At 31.4% G+C, this 17,772-nt stretch overlaps 1 protein-coding gene across 1 annotated transcript; it reads left to right on the top strand.

Moving 5' to 3' along the window:
• Window positions 1-4,409: 4,409 nt before the first annotated feature.
• LOC134726151 (protocadherin Fat 4-like) lies at window positions 4,410-15,505 on the top strand. Its single transcript, XM_063590550.1, has 13 exons — window positions 4,410-4,478; window positions 4,892-5,099; window positions 6,292-6,608; window positions 7,361-7,648; window positions 9,194-9,282; window positions 9,977-10,051; window positions 10,997-11,065; window positions 11,947-12,013; window positions 12,406-12,536; window positions 12,917-12,960; window positions 13,301-13,355; window positions 13,931-14,002; window positions 14,826-15,505. The coding sequence occupies exons 1-13, from the start codon at window positions 4,410-4,412 to the stop codon at window positions 15,106-15,108; spliced, it is 1,767 nt and encodes a 588-aa protein (XP_063446620.1). The 3' UTR covers window positions 15,109-15,505.
• Window positions 15,506-17,772: the final 2,267 nt, after the last annotated feature.

Genomic DNA, 17,772 nt, shown 5'->3' with positions numbered 1-17,772 from the left:
GGCTAATTTTTGTTTTCATTTAATAGAAAAGTACTAATTATATGGCAAGCATGCAAGTACAAAAATGTTCTTTGTTTAGTACCTTCAATATTTTTCTCTACAATATCTTCCATGTATATGTATGCAGCATACTTTTCATATACCAAGTATTTATGAATTTTTAATACGTTTGTTTCTTATTTTGCGGAATATGCGTTATTTAATTCTCAACTTTGCAGTCATTCTTTGAACAAATATTTCTTGCAAGAAAATTTAAAGCCACATCAATTTTATTTCTTGATTTTCGGGCTTTTGGCCAAACTATAAAAGAACACAAATCCATGTTTGTCAATGAACTCCACGTTACTTAATTTCATAATACACAAAGAATCCCATGTAGGGCCAATCTTTCTCTAGTCTTATATAGCATTAAATGTTTTAAGGATGTCATATTATCATAATTCAAAATTAAATTTGTGTTTTTTATAGTTTATATCTGAGATAGTGAAATTTCAGTGACAATCATGAAGTAGCCAATATAAATGAGAAGATGTGGTGTATTTGCCAATGAGACAATTTTCCACAAGAGACCGATAGGACTCATCATTAACAAATATAGGTCACCGTACGGTCTTCAACAATTAACAAAGCCCAAACCGCATAGTCAGCTATAAAAGACTCCGAAATGACACTGTAAAACATTTTTCAAAGTTATTCCTTGTTCATCATAACTTTTATGTTGAGATATCATCCATGAAAAATGATCGAAGTGACATGAAAACTGTAGCCACTAATTTCTCGTCAAACGGTTTTTGACGAATACTAAATGTCTTTCCTACTTCGTTATGGCATAATAGGGTATGTTCTAGAATTAAATCAGTAGTGGCTTCCCGGGGGCAGAAATAGGGCATATAACCACCTGCAATAAATGAATTTAAACAATATTAACTATATTTACTATTTACTTCAGGATAAATTAATTTTTGTTTACTTTCTTAATCAGAAATCTGATATAAGGTGACACATGCGTGTCGCCTGACAATTATTGTCATGTATCATAATTTCCATCGCTCATTCACATATTTTGTGGCTTACCTAGTGTTTGGAAATTTCTGTAAATTAACAAAGTTCGTGTTTTCCCATTTCCAAATTTCTTGAAGCTTGTTCACCCTTCCAATTTTATGATATACGAGTATGTAGCTGTTTTCATAAGAACTATTAATTATATATGCACAAAAAGAAATGTCATAAGATGTTGGTACGTTTCGTTAATAATTCATCGCCATAATTTCATAGTATGCTATCAGATTTACGTTTTTAGTGTCAATATCAATAAAACAGTTTCCAGTTACGATTCTCTTTTTTATTTTTAGATACCATAATTACAATTATCTTTTTTCCGAGTTACGATTATCATCCCGAATTTTTCAACGGCTATTTTTACAGCGCTTAGACAATTCCAGTGCACCGTTACGATTCAAATATGATGAAATGGTATAGATAAACCTTGCAGCTGAGTAACTATTGACAAATACATGCTACATTTAAGAAAAACGAGTGTAAAGATTTTACATATATCTACCTTCGCCATATTGGGATAATCGTAATTGCAGTTACTATTATCTCTTTAATACCAGTGCTTTGGTAAATCAATTATGGATAATTTATACATTTGAACGCTTTCTTGTGGGACCGAACTTTGTTTTACAAATAAAGAAAGAAACTGTGCGAGTTTTTAAAAAGAATTGATGGCAAACATTGTCTTAACCTTTCAATAAGATCATCATTAGTTCGAACTTCTGTTTTTAAAATTGTCACTTTTTGTAAATTTTGTAAAAAAAAATATTTCGCCAAATAACGACATTAAAGCAAAAAAAATTCTTTTAAACGGATTTATATTTCCATGGTAATAATGTATTATTAACTTCAATATTGGTCCTATAAACGGAAAACTTCATCTTGAAATTTGAAAAAAAGTAGTTTTTCGTTTCTTTTGTTGACTAGTATATGTGACACTATCAAATTGCAGATTTTTCAACATTTGGGACGGGGCCATTCGTGTCGCTTTGACACATCTAGCTTTCTCAATGTTGAATGCAGTACAATCATTTATAATTGGCACAACACATATATGTGTACTTTCTTGCATTTTTAGGGAAGAGTAACAGCTCATGGGCACTTTGATAGAGAAATTAAAGCGACCTATCGTTTAGAAGTTACGGTACATGATAATCCGTTAGATCCTTTGGAGCGTAAAACAAGTACAGGAGCTATCACGATACAAATCACAGACATAAATGATAATAATCCTTACTTTCTACAAGAAATATACAGAGCTAATGTAAGGGAAGACCAGGATTCGACATATTCAATAATAACCGTAACTGCCAAAGATGTGGATGAAAATCATTCATTTGAATATTCGATTGAACCGGCAACAAACGTAGAAAGTTTGTTTAGAATTGACAATCATTCTGGATCAATTTCCGTCAATGCATCACTTGTTAATAACTACGGTGAAAAAGATCTAACTGTATGGGTAGAAGATATTGGAGGTCTAAAAAATTCAACCTCAGTAATTATTTACGTAGAGGATTTGAACGACAACCCGCCTGTGTTCCATGGTCTTAAAGATTTCTACAAGATATATGAGGTAAATCAATGATTGTTTTTTCTCTATATTTTTTTTTTTGCTATGATTTTTTAAAATTACTTATAATAAAAGAAGATAAGGAGTTAACCTCACTGGGCTGGCAATCCAATATAAATGACACAAACATTAAACTGTCTTTTATAATGTACTATATGTGCAGAATTGAGCATCGAATCGAAACGCCAAGTAGACAGAAAATAATAATCGAATATACATTATTTGAATGTCACTTGAAACATTCATTCAGAGTTATTTTTGTCAGAGATGCATTAATGTTTTTTTTTATCTTATTGAAAAGAATATTGAAAGTTTAAGCAGCTATTGCAACTAAGAAGACCATACCCGCTTATGAAGGCAAGCAATCTAAACATGTGTTTTAGAAAATATACGTTATTGATCCAATTTAATTGCAGTAGAAATCCTCATGGTATTTAAATTTGATGATGCCCACTATTTTACAATTATCAATTATGACTAGTGTATACGAAATCATGATATTGATATGCATGTATAATTGAATCAAATTATGTGTTAAATGATGACAATGATGCCTTCAACACTAGTACTTTTACTTTATACATCTATTCAATATACATACATTTATGCATTTAAATATGTTTCAATCAGAGTTAAAAAATATGCATATGTTTAATTTCAGTGTGCAAAAGTAGGCACTCTTGTTACTATTCTCAATACGACAGACGCAGATTTTGGGGACAACAGCAACGTTTCCTATAAATTTATCGACCAAACAGGCACTCCGAAGAATCACAGCGACTTTTTTCTGAATATTAACACAGGAGAGATTACAACAGCTAAGAATCTTAGTGCGGATGGAGATTATACAGTATGTAAACATTTCAATAATAGATTCAGCTGCCTTTCAAAAGCAACTTGACTTAGTTTACAACTTTGAAAATAAAGTTCCGCATAGCCTTAAATCTTTAAATAACAGCTCAAAATACTTTTCTGTAGTAAATTGTGTTCATTTGCAGACGATCTTTTCAGTGATATGCATACATTAGATATACAACTGTATGTTTAATTATATGGTGTGCTAGTGACCTAATACGATATAAATGGGGTCAGATAATTCCATAGGGGATGAGAGCGAAGCTCGAATCCACATATGACATTTACTGACCCAATACATATCGCATTAGGTCACTAGCACATCATGTAACGAATTTATCTTACCGACTGTCTTCACGTGTGGTATTTTGAATAGCGGCCTATCAATGTGATCAAGTCTTCAATATTTAGTATTAAAATCTTGCTTCCATTTGTCTATACGAAAAACAAAAGCCCAAAATAACAACTTTATAGCTTTAAATCTTATACATTAATTTATTTCAAATATCCATTACATGTATAAATTTATTCGTCTGTTGAAACCCTCCAGATTTCTCTTTTTGTTTTGAAAGGGAAGTAACTCCTTAATGCCAACAATAAGAACTTGTTAGCTTTAATTATGTTTTAAGAAATTTTTTCAACCTTTCATCATCAATTTCTTCGTTTGATGAATCCTTTCAGATTGTTAATCAACACCGTGTTGTTTTGATAAAGGGTTGTGTCAACCTTTTTGTTAGTATTAGTTTTTTTATTCCAACTTTCTTTCAAATGGTGGTTTTCAATTTAACTGTCCTATCGCTAGATTTGAAACATTTTCCCGGATAACAAGAATGAATTCACAAAAGGAAAGTATAATATATTGACAACATAGAGAGGAAATACTAGGAAGGCAGTCAGTCAAAATTCCTATATAAAATACAACACCATGGCCAGACAGGAAGAAGAACTAAGAGACAAAACAATAACAAAATACAAATGGAAATCTACAGAATTTGCTAATCTCATCACCAACCGGATTTAGACGTACGTGCTCCAAAAGAATTAGAAGTTACAAATGAACTAGTATACGTAGTAACTTTTATTAGATTATCTTACAATGAAGGGAAAGAGAACGAGATTATTTGTAGTTGCAAAAACAAATCATGATGAAGGCCCCCTTACAATTTTTAGGAGACGAACCATACTTATTTGTAGCATTCGACATAAAAGCTTCATTGTTACCTCGGTTCTTTACTAAACAAATAGAAACAAAATTATTTGTTTTCTGAACTGTAATACAAAACTTTGTGGATGAAAGTACTGGTTAATTGTTTTGTTTTGTTTTTGTTAATGATTTGAAGGGGATATGAGCGGGATGGGGTTTTGATTGTTAAATTTTTCAATAAATATTTATTTTATTTTACATAGCTACGGGTACAAGCATTTGACCATGGTACGCCTATCTTATCAACAGATGAAGTTATAACAATAATCATTGTTGATGTTAACGACCATCCTCCAACGTTTCCACACACAATAGAAAACGCAACTGTGCTAGAAAATACTAAAGATGTTATAGTAACATCAGTCAAGGCAGAAGATATTGATAAAGATTCCATTATTGAATACAAAATAAGTAAGCGTCTTTAGATACATGATAGGTCGTTTCAGGAGTGAAAGCCATCCAGTTCACATGCCTTAAAAATTGACAAAACATGTGTCTATAGGATTTAACTGATTTTCATGCGATTTCAGAAACAAATTGTAAAGCAAGGAACATAACATTCCAGATTGAAAACAGTCGATCATTTATATCTATGAAACTGCGATACCGAAGTTGATTTTAGGGATGTACTTAGGTCAGGTTTAACAAAATTTGTCAGATGTTCTGACTTCTTGCTTGCTTTCCTTAAGATACAAGGTGAAACATTTTGCCTCATAACACCAATCATTCTTTTCATATAAGGCTGTAAAATCTCATAAAGGGTCGTTTACTAAAGTTTAAGCAGAATCTATATTTCTTTTCTTTCGATTTGACACCCAAATAGATACAAGGCAAATGTAAGAGAAAAGTCTTATTCAGCTCTTCCTGCCATTTTCAAAGAATCAAATATCTCGAAAAGGAGCACCATTACCTATTAATATGTTTAGCTTATGTTGTTCCTATACTATAAACTTCTGACTTTAAATAAAAGTATCAATTTTTCAATTTCATACTTTGGGGCATACATAGTTAATTAGTGATACCTCACATTGGTCTGTACAAAAGAACTAACTAAACTTTATTCTGCGCTATTGATTCGTTGAATTGTGATGTTTTTATGCCCCACCTACGATAGTAGAGGGGCACGGCATTATGTTTTTTTGGTTTGTGTGTCCGTTCGTTCGTTTGTTCGTTCGTTCGTTCGTCCCTCCGTTTGTCCCGCTTCAAGTTAAAGGTAGTTTTTGATGAAGTTGAAGTCCAATCAACTTGAAACTTAGTACACATATTCCCTATGATAGGATCTTTCTAATTTGAATGCCAATTTAGAGTTTTTACCCTAATTTCACGGTCAACTGAACAAGGAAATTGATAGTGCGAGTGGGGCATCCTTGTACTTGGGACATATTCTTGTTTCTACAATTTATAGCATTTAAAAGTACATATGGAAACAGTGCAATTTTAAATAAAACAAAACACTTAAAATATTATGGAATTTTTGTTTACACTCTAAATGCTACATTATGTATGATTGAAAATGAATGCTGAATTCAAATATCGTGGTTATGGTTATGAATACAATGCAGTGTAAATTTTGTTAACATTTATAGTAAAATATTTTTTTCAGAAAAAGATGAAAGTGGATCGTTTAAAATTAACCTTAAGGATGGTACTATCACAATTATCAAAGAGTTAGATAGAGAAAACACTACAAATGCTATTATATCTCTTGTAATAGAAGCTGTAGATGCGAGTGGAACTAACGCTAGTGATCAATGTTATGATTCCATATTTACACAAAATAATTCGACTACAACGACAGTCAATATTAAAATATTGGACCAGAATGATAACCCACCTATATTTAAAAGCAGCTTTATCAGTATTGGTGTCAGGAGAACTATCACAACTGGGAAAACTGAAGCTTTTATTTATGATTTGAAGGCAAGTATACCTGAACTTAAGCGACACGTGATATTGCATAAAGTACCGGTAACCTTTGTATTGCTCAAATCTGTATTCTTTAAGTACGTTCGAATTCATGTCTGGTTGGTTTTTGTAATTTTCTTTAAAAATATTTTAAGATCTGCGTTTTGGGATGTCATATCGTAATAAGAAAAAAATACTCAATAATTATTTCGTCTTTGGGATACATATATATGTAATATTGCTTCGTTTCATAATTTCTTTTTTTAAAGATTGATACACAATTTAATTAAATGATACTTTATTGGATATATTTTAGGGGGGAACATGACATGTGGCTATAGAATATTTATTTTATTGTTGAGCAATGAAAAAAATTCGGAAGGATTCAATTCAAATTAAAGAAGAATCCTTGTTTCAAAAGAGGGACGAAAGATACCAAATGGACAGTCAAACTCATAAATCTAAAACAAACTGACAACGCCATTGCTACACCTGCCGTATCAGACGACACCGTGTCCATGGTGAGGTCAAACTATGATTTAGTAACACGAATTCATACTAAAACAATCACATGTGCAAGCGGACTCTTTCGTAGCTGCATGATGATAATTAATAACTGAGATCAAGAAAAAGAGATGAAGATAACAAAATATATATTAGTCTTTCAGATAATTTTTTTACGTTCAAAGTATATAATATTATTTATTTTAAAAAAACGACACATCATGTTACTCCATAACAACATGTTCTATTTGAATCTTCTACAGGAAAGCGTGAAACCCGATCCAGATTCAGAGCAATATTCCGTTCATCAGTTTAGTGTAAATGGTAAATTAACATACTCCAGTGGTGACCAGTTGGGACAAAAGATACAAGAATTATTGAACACAAACAAGATAAAGGCGTGCACAGGAAGTAACGACAAAACACCGATATGTGTGACTGGCAACGGGACAGTTAATACTAATATTCAACTTGAGGAAAATATGAAAGGTTATATAAACATTCCATTAATTGTAAGGGATGCTGCAGGGAACAGTACGACAGAGATGAGGGTATGTAAACAATGTACAGGTAATACAAGCTAAAGGTGTTCGCTTAAAATCAATTAGCAGAAATGTGCATGATACGGATTCAGAACATTGTTCTTAGTCGTGGTAGCTGGGTTTTGTTAAACACAAATTTAAGACTAACATGGAATTAACGAAACCGATTATGTATTAAGTTAGTTATATATAGATTCTTACATTGATACCATTGGATTATCGGATTTATCCAATCGAGATAGTTAAATTATCAATTTTAAAGTCCGAGCCGCCTCGGCGAGGACTTTAAAATTTATAATTTAACTATCGAGATTGGATAAATCCGATAATCCACGAGTAACTATGTAAGAATCTGTTTCTCTAATGATTAAAAAGACATTTTCTTTTTTTGTTAACCGAAAATCCCCTTTGAGTGCCTTTCACATTGCACGAAGTTGTCAATTTCATTAACACCTGTTATCATATTTTGATTCATTCAGTTAGCTAAAAAGGTCATGACCCTTAAAATCATCCAATGATCTTTTTAGATCACCAGCAACCACACGTTGATTAAATTTTTTTATACAATGGGTTCGGAAAGGGATAAATTCCCATTGAGTTAGAGAAATTTATTTTAATGACAATACTTTTAGCCATGTACAATAATTTTAATTATATTTTTCAAGACTAGATAATGATAAAATTGAAATTACTTCCATTTAGATATTTATAATTAATCAGTCAAAAGTGGAAAAATATCATATCGGACAAAATACAACAATGGGACATACTTCTCAAATAATTGCAGTCGATAGTTTGATAAGAAACCTGGTATATTTGGTGTGAATAATCGTATATGACAGGATATATTTATTTACGCCACACGCGCATTTCGTCTATAAAAGACTAATCAGTGACGCTCAAACCAAAAAAAAATAAACAGGCCAAATAATGTACAAAGGTAATTACCTCTGGAAACTATGGAAATTATAACTCCATCAGCAGTGGCATCGACCAAGAGGTTGTAACTAAACCTTTTATTAAATAAATGTCAAAATAGAAAAGTTGAAGCGGATTTTTATTTCATATTAAGAACTCTTAGACCCCCCTACTCACAATCCTTGATAAAAATGTAAATTATTTTACCAGTTGTATATTTGCTAATTATGGGCCGAATACCTTAATTAAGACCAATGAATAACAGTGAACATGTAAAACACATATAATTCAATAATTCATTAATGGGTAACTGAAATTCAAATCAGTTAATTATCATAAAATATGGATTCCACCACCACAATTCCGAGTTCATTATTATAATGTTTATCAACTTGAGATGTTTTGATATTCAAATATTTTAAAAAAGGAAAATTAAACAATCGGGTATTATATACTCTTTTTCACTATTGAAAAACACTTAATAGAATTCATTATGGATGGTAGGTAAAATCAGACTCACCAGTGCAATCAACTATGGGTTTATAAACAATTGAACTAGTCAGAAACGGATGAACGTCTTTTTTTAACTAAAATTATATTTTAGTCATTTTTTCATATTAGAATTAATCATTTCAGATTTACATTATATCTGACTATCAGACAGGATCGATATTGATCAATGGTAATAAGGAATATGTACACAGAATTAAAGCAGATTTGATGAGGTATGTGAACCAAACACGCTGGTTTTTGCAATATTCTTACTTCAATGGAAAAAAAGTAAAATCACAAAAATACTGAACTCAGAGGAAAATCAATACGGAAAGTCCATAATGACATGGCAAAATCAAAAAACAAAACGCATCAAAAACGAATAGACAAGAACTGTCATATTCTTGACTTGGTACAGGCATTTTCAAATGTAGAAAATGGTGGATTAAACCTGGTTCTATAGCGCTAACCCTCTCTCTTTAATAACAGTCTCATGAAGATATTTAAAATTTTAGGAAATCCAAATGTACCTCCTGGATTAAAACTACTACATCAAACCTCCTCTCAATTAAATACGCCACTGAAGAAAACATCTTATATGATTTCATCTATTCGACAATGCGGAATTTTTCTTCCGTTTAAGATACGTATTTAAGCAGTTCATCAATAGTTAGCAAATAAAACTACCTTCAATAAGAAAAAATCAATCAATCACCTTATCTAACTTTGTTTTTGATATCCGTTTCTTCTAAATAAGGGACAGACTTGTTTTGAAAATATCATCTCCTTTGATTTCTTCACTGTAGCATTTGTATTGGAATAGAAAAATAATATCTTCTTAATCAAGACTATTCATATATCTAGACTTCATTTCTATTGCTTTACTGAATGAAGATATTAAATGAATTTTATATCTTTCTGTTTCAGAATTCTTACCCAGTTAACTAAACAAAACTTTACCGCTGATGGAATTCGTCCTTTTAACACGGGAACTTTTCAAAGGTAAACTGCAGAATAAGATATATTATATTTGGCTATTGAACAAACCATATATACTCAAAACATTCCTTTCGAGTTATGTTCTTCACCTGAAAAGTTTATTTACAGGATAGGGTTCGCATGCATCCCTGCACTATTAAAGTTCATTCATCTTCTTTAAATTCGTCATTATCTATGATAAACTTGAAATAATGTTTGTTCCTCGTACTCACAATTCCATTATGACAGCAGTTCTGGTTCTGATTTTATAAGAAGTCTTTTTGCAAAATAATTCGTGCAATACAGCTTTGTATTTTTTCAACCGTTCGCTCAACGTGGGAAGGAAGTGACGATGTCACTAAACGTATGAATGATGGATGATCACTAAAACCAAAATTTGTGACAGAAATGTAATGAACTCAAAAGTTACCTCATTTGTTATTTCAAAAAGAAAAGATTAAAATGTACAGTTAATACATACATGTACGATACAACAATCATAAATTTATTTACTTTGAAATAAGTGTGCTTTGATTGGTGCATATCATCTTTGCAATTACTGTTGTCGTCATGAATGATTGGTCAAAACTTTAATCACTTTATGCAGAAAACTTAGACATTTGTGGCAATCGAAAATATTCATAGGATTTTTATCTTGTAGTAAGAATTTCTTTTGGTAATACTCCATACTACATTTAATGATAACAATGAACTGGAAGGATTTCACAATCCGTTCTTTACTCTCAGCATGATATTATGTTTAAGTGTCGGTTTTACTGAAATGCATTTTGTTTCAATTATTATAGTACTATTTACGATCACTGTCAGCAATGACAACTTTAGAGTAATTTATCTAAATGGTATAGCACAAGTATTGTCTACCTATACAAAATATGGTGCATGTTGTAATATGTATTGACAATGAATCCCTCTATGGAATTTGAAAATGTTTTTTCTGCGATCTTTCAGCACGTATCTGGATTTCCATGTTGCTGATCCGAAAACAGGAACAATTCTTAGCGCAAAAGACGCCATTCAGTAAGTTACCCATTTGAAATAAAGTAAAATGAGATCAGTGGAATTTTGCCATTGAAAAAATGTTGTTATGCTCAGAACACCACCAAAAGCATAAATTGACTGTTGAGCGTTAGGTTCTTTTTATCAATTTTCGACTTATTAAACATAAAACTCAACAGAGCAGCCCAAATTCGAGAAGTTGGAGACACAAATCAATGACAAATTTACAAATCATTTGAAGGCAAACAATCCAAGTGGGATATGTGACAAAAGTAACCTTCACATTGGTCTAATGTCATTCTAGTCTCAAAATACGCACGAGTACTTAAACATTCCGACCTTAACCGTTTAAACTATAATTTAGGATAAGTTCACTTATATTAATATAAAATAAGGAGGATAATATATGTATAATATGTATGAATTAATTTATTGAAAAAATTATGATATCATTTACACTATGCAATGTAAGAAAAATGACAACATGAGAACTTTGAATAACTACACAGTCTGTTTGCGTTGACAGTTTATATTAGATTTATTAGTTTGACTGTCCCTTTGGTATCTTTCGTCCCTCTTTTAAGGTCAAAACATTTGAGTTTTTCTAATAGCTTGTTGAATTTAAAACAACTAGTATTGATAATTGGTTTATTATTTACAATACTTACTATTCAGAAAGTGTCTAGATCATTGGAGAAACGACATTCTAAAATCTGGTAAAGAACAGTTCTTCCTTTTAATTAAAGTCATGTTTTTGTTCAGAAAATACAAAATGTGTATGAGATAACAGCTTAAACTAAAATGTAGTTTCTGCTTTCTCATTCAGAATTTAAATGTTTAGACATTTTGTTGTATACTATTCCCAAAAAGATTCTTTTCAAATGTACGTTTATGTTTTTCAGGTTATTCGACAAATATTCGAGCCAACTTGGAGTTACTTTAAAGCAGTATAGTATTTTAGCTGCTAAGGTACTTGTCAAATTCAAACTGATGTCCGAAACAAATTAAAATATCACTAAAATAACTGTTAGGTATTTGAAATATCTTTTTTGAATGGCAGATACGACATCCTGTGATAACAAATATAAAAAAGAAAATATGTGGTATGATTGCAAATAAGACAACACTCAACAAGAGACCAAATGACAAAAATATTAAAAACGTGGGTTCACCTTGTATTGCCATTGCCTTTGACAATGAACAAATGTCTTCATTTGTATGTTATTCAATAATTACATCAATGATTCAGAAAACGTTCACGCAGAGGATTTTTTATCTTCGATTAAAAAAAAAGGAAAATGTATAACAAGGTTATCAAAATTACATGGTTCCTTTGTTGACATCGTGATTATTTTCTTCAGACATATACAGAAACTCAATCCCAGGATGATGAAGGCGGTATTAAGACCACATACATCATGATTGCTGTGATAGCACTTCTTGGAGCTACAAACTTGTTGATTGGATTCTGCTTTTGTAGTAGTGCAACAAGGTATGGGTGTTATAAGTCCCACCTAGAACATGGTGTAAGACTTCGAAACGGACTAGCAAGTAACAGAATATTGATTGATAATTGTGAACTATTTGAACTTGAATTGTATTGAAAATCTTAGTTCTAACATGAACGGTACATTTCTTATTTGTTCAGAAGAGTAAACTGTAAATTTACAAAATTAATGTAATTTATACGAGTGAATTTGGTTTCAAAGGAAACTGTGTTAACGTTTTTTAGAAGAAGAAAAAGATAATGATTAGTTTTAATTTTATTATGATATATTTAAAATACTATAATGTCTTTTTATAATGACTTTTGAACACCGTTATACAACTGTTGACTTTATTTATGTATTCTCTTTCACTTAATGTTTTTAGATACCAACATAAATTAAAAGCAGCTACAACTAAGTCAACAGTAGGTAGGTACAAAAATTTATATGATATGAGGCCTTTCAAAAAATATATGTTATACAACCCACCATTTTCCGGAAAATTTCCTTTACCAAGTCATGAAAATGGCACTATCAAATAGTCTGTTTCTATAATGGTGGCGTTTTTTCTTTCAACGTATGAGTTAACATTTCATCAGCTCATTTAAACGATAACAAGAATTGTTTTTAACTTTTCTCTTCATTAATCTGTTCCAGGTTTTTTTTTTGTATAGAAATTGGTCAAAGAGTTCTTATGTACTGGTTAGTAATACAAGTATGCACTACATTTGTTACACAAATTTCATTCAAGGCATGGATACTTTTTCAGATCAAGACAAAGATGGAAAAGAGACTCACCCAGGAACGAATTTGTATGCTAGAAAGTACGTAGTCATCTAAATATAAGGGTTTATTGATGTTTATGCTTATAACTACTTGTGTGCAGTGCTTGCACTTGGGGTGCTTGCACTAGGGGGCTTTTAGACAAGACCTTCATGTAACACCATCGACCATTTGGAAATGCAATGACAATATTTATCGTTATTTCATATTAATGATCCACAATGCAGGGTGACTAGGCATAACATTATACCACAATGCAGGATTATAAGACATATCAATCTAATCTGCACCCTATATTATAAAATCTTCTGGTTTTGTGGTTAAGATTTCAAATAATGTAACAAACTAGCATGATAGTGCCGCCTCTTAACTTATTCCAATTTGAACAAACATGAATTCTAAAGAAAACATAGTAAAAGAATATTTGTCCAATGAATAGCAATATCAACGAATTTAACTGCAATATAAAATGCATTGAAGTTTTTATTATACCCTATGATGTTTCTCACAGAGAATATTTATAATTTCTTTTTTTATGTTATATATCAGAAACCAATTGTCATAACATTGAACTGAAATATAAATATGATGCAAAAATATACTTTTTTATTAACAGCCAAAATCCGTTACTAAATAAAGAAGTAGATTTTACCAATATTGACTACGACCGTTTTGCTGATGATGCAAGGTATGATCATTTTAAAAATATAAAAAAAAACATTGTTTGTAATGTTTCTTATATTAGAGAGCGGTGAAAGATACCAAAGTGACATTCGAACTCAAAAGTCGTTAATAAACTGACAACGCAATTACTTATAAGAAAAAAGACAAACAGACAAACAACAGTTCATAAAACACATTATAAAAACTATATAAAAAAAAGCAATACGAACCCTAACAAAATCTTTGGGTGATCCCGGGTGCTGCGGAAGGATAAGCGTATCCCTATCCACTTGTGGCACCCGCCGTGTTCTTCATTAGTCCAGACCCGATTATAATTATAAGTCTGATACAGTAGTTCCCATTCGGAGAAAAAAGGGACAGTATTGAAGTTACGTTAATTGGAAAATATTCGTGATCATCTGTGAATCAGATATTCCAATTTTGGAGAGATGAAAAATACCAAACGGACATTCAAACTCACAAGTCGAAAATAAACTGAAAACGCTCAACCAACTCGTCATGGCGTCCATGAAATCTACGAAGGGATTATTTCAACTTCACCACTTGGAACCCATTGTTAAGTAGCTTTCTTGTGAGCAGCAATCTTCTATCACAGAAATCATAATAGGAAATACAAGTCCTGAATATCAAGTGGTAGATATATATATATATTCTATATGCAGGCGCTCTGAATTTAAGATTAATGTGCTCGACACTACGATAGGACAGTCACAATATACACGCTTGAAATCGTGCACACTAAAAGGACCAAACAATTTAAAAAAACTAACATATCAACATTTTCTGCAAATGTATACTCTTATGGTGTCCGATGTTTATTGTTCTAGTGTGGCGTCATACGATTCAAATCAGTTTACAAAGAAAGAACCCATACGTGGAGATGAAGAGAAAGGTGCTACTATGGACATGTATGATGATGAGAGGGATGTACAGCAAGGTGATAATGAATCTCTGGCAATGGTTCTTGAGCAGTACAAGAAAGAGAAGGCTGCTAGTCGCGAAAGTCTGGTTCCAAGAGATATGCATAATGGTCATCTTCACACTGATGAGTTCACACATTCATTTGACAACGATGGCCTTGAACTTAGCCTTGAAACGACCGAAGTGTAGGTTCAAGGTTCTGTTTTTTTATATAAAAGAAACAGTTAAGTGCATAATCAGTTATTTGCCAAAAAACAATGCATCAATTTAATGTAAAAAAAAATCTGTCTCATATATACTTATATGAAAAGGATTTAACATAGCATGCTACTGCACAATTAAAGGTATCAGTCTTAGATACATTGTGTTACACGTTTTCTTCAAGTATCATATTCAATTTCTGTAGAAAAAGTGAAGTGAATAATCAGTAATTTGCAAAAAAACATGCGTCAATTCAATGTAAAAATAATCTGTCTCATATATACTTATGTGGAAAGGAAATGATATAGTATGATATTGTACTATGTAAGATATATGTCGAAGGTATTACACGTTTTCTTCAAATATTATATTCAATTTCTTTAGTCCAACGTTTAACAGAATCATACTGGTTTTTTTTGCAAAACACCATCAATACAACATTTATAGACTCTGAAAAGAATCGCGTGCATAAGGCATTTATATATTTGAATTCAAGTGCTGGTCACTCAAATTTATGTATTCTAATTTTCTAACAAAACTTTTAAAATGCTCCAGCTGGGTTGGACAAAAATTGCTACGCAGATAATGTACAGAAATTATATATCTTACTGCATGTTGGTAATATTTTGCTGAAATAACAAGATTGTATTCAATCCACTATAGTGCTAAAGGTCTGTCATGTTGAATGTTTTTTACGAATTAACTAAAATTCCAAATATAAATTGCAAACAAATGTGTTTAAAATAAACTGTCCATGGATCGATTTACGCATTTTTCATTGATTTTGTTATTATTTAAAAACCAAAATGTTGTTAGTATCTTTATAATGATTAATGTGTCGACAAAACACCATTTCTTTCAGCTTTGATTTTTTATAGGTGTGTACTATTTCCTCTAATCGTTTAATGTATCATTTGTCTTTGTTAAATATTTGTGATGTTATTTGTTTGATTATTTTTATAAATAAAATAAAAAGATTTACATATTTCGAATTTTCTTTACAATGTTTTTGTTACTTTTTTAATGCATGTTATAATGGAGCTTTCATGGCATGCCAGGTTATGTCTAGTTCTGCTGACTAGCTATGTCTGTCTCTAGTACAAAATGGTTCAAACGTTTTCGGAAACTGTTTCTTGAGGAAATCGTTACATTATTGAATCATGGACTTGCTCATTAGACTATATCGAATTTATACGTTTAACTATTGCTGATTCCCATTACAAAATGGAATAACATAAGTACGAAACTCCAAAGAAAATTCAAAACGGTGAGTACCTTATCAAATGGCATTTATCAAAATTGTGCATACACATCAAACGAATGAAAAACAACTGACATATTCCTGACTTCGTACAGGTATTTCCACATTTACAAACTCTCTGGGTTTTTTTTTTGTTTTTTTTTTTATAATTTTGTTTTATTCAATACCTCTGTTGTATCTTTTTGAAAATCCACATTTATAAACTCACATCATCTCCCATTGAATCTAGCTTCTTCGTTGAAATATATTACCCGATACTTTATGAATGTGTATAAGTTCGATAGGATAATGAAAACAACACTTTATTAATTTTATGTGTCTGGCGTGCTCTTCTAGATTTACTTTCATCAAGAACTATCAATTATAAGTATATGAAAGCTAAGGATGTATAAAAAACCAAAAAAAATGAAGAGGTAAAATACCTAAGAGAACCTAAAAACAGTCAAATCCATGTAGAGTCACATTTTCCTGTGGGAGTTGAAATCTTTATACCTATTGACTAAAATTTATGAATAGTCATTTTAAGAAAGATATGTCATATGACCAACAAGACATATAAAAGCAATACTCAAATCTATCTAAAGTCGAACTTTGACTGAAGGCGTTGAAACCTTATGTTACTGGTGCCAATGATCAAACACAAACTATTTTACATGTATTACCAATACATGTGCATCCTAGGTTTATATCTGGTGTTCGGTTCTTGTCAGTCAGTCTATTGGTTTGTATGTATCAATTTCTGTATGCTTGTTTGACATTTAATATGTTATCCTTTACTTTGGAAGAATTATATATCAGTTCTATAGTATATAAGTGCCTATAAATAGCAGCACATGACATACAGTTCTATAGTATATATAAAATTGAAAATGGAAATGGGGAATGTGTCAAAGAGAGCAGTAGAAGGTCACCAACTGGCCTTTAATGTAGCAAGAAATCACCGCACCCGGAGGCGTCCTTCAGCTGGCCCCTAAACATATATTATATACTAGTTCAGTGATAATGAACGCCATACTAATTTCCAAATCATTTGTACACAAGAAACTAAAATTAAAACAATACAAAACTAACAAAGGCCAGAGACTCCTGAATCGAGACAGGCGCAAAAATGCGACGGGGTTAAAAATGTTTATGAGGTCTCAAAACTCCACCTATACCTCTAGCCAATGCAGAAAAGTAAACGCAAAACAATACGCACATTTGAAATTCAGTTCAAGAGAAGTCCGAGTCTGATGTCAGAGGATGTAACCAAAAAAAATAAACAAAATGACAATAATACATAAATAACAACAGACTACTAGCAGTCAACTGACATGCCAGCTCCAGACTTACATATATTTGTATTCAATATCAGTTTCTTCTGGGGTTTTTTTCCAAATGCTTTCGACAAT

This window comes from Mytilus trossulus, chromosome 7, assembly GCF_036588685.1.
Source record: "Mytilus trossulus isolate FHL-02 chromosome 7, PNRI_Mtr1.1.1.hap1, whole genome shotgun sequence".
NCBI classification, from domain to species: domain Eukaryota; kingdom Metazoa; phylum Mollusca; class Bivalvia; order Mytilida; family Mytilidae; genus Mytilus; species Mytilus trossulus.
Note: the sequence above shows the minus strand (reverse complement) of the source record. Positions and strands in the feature narration are given on the sequence as shown.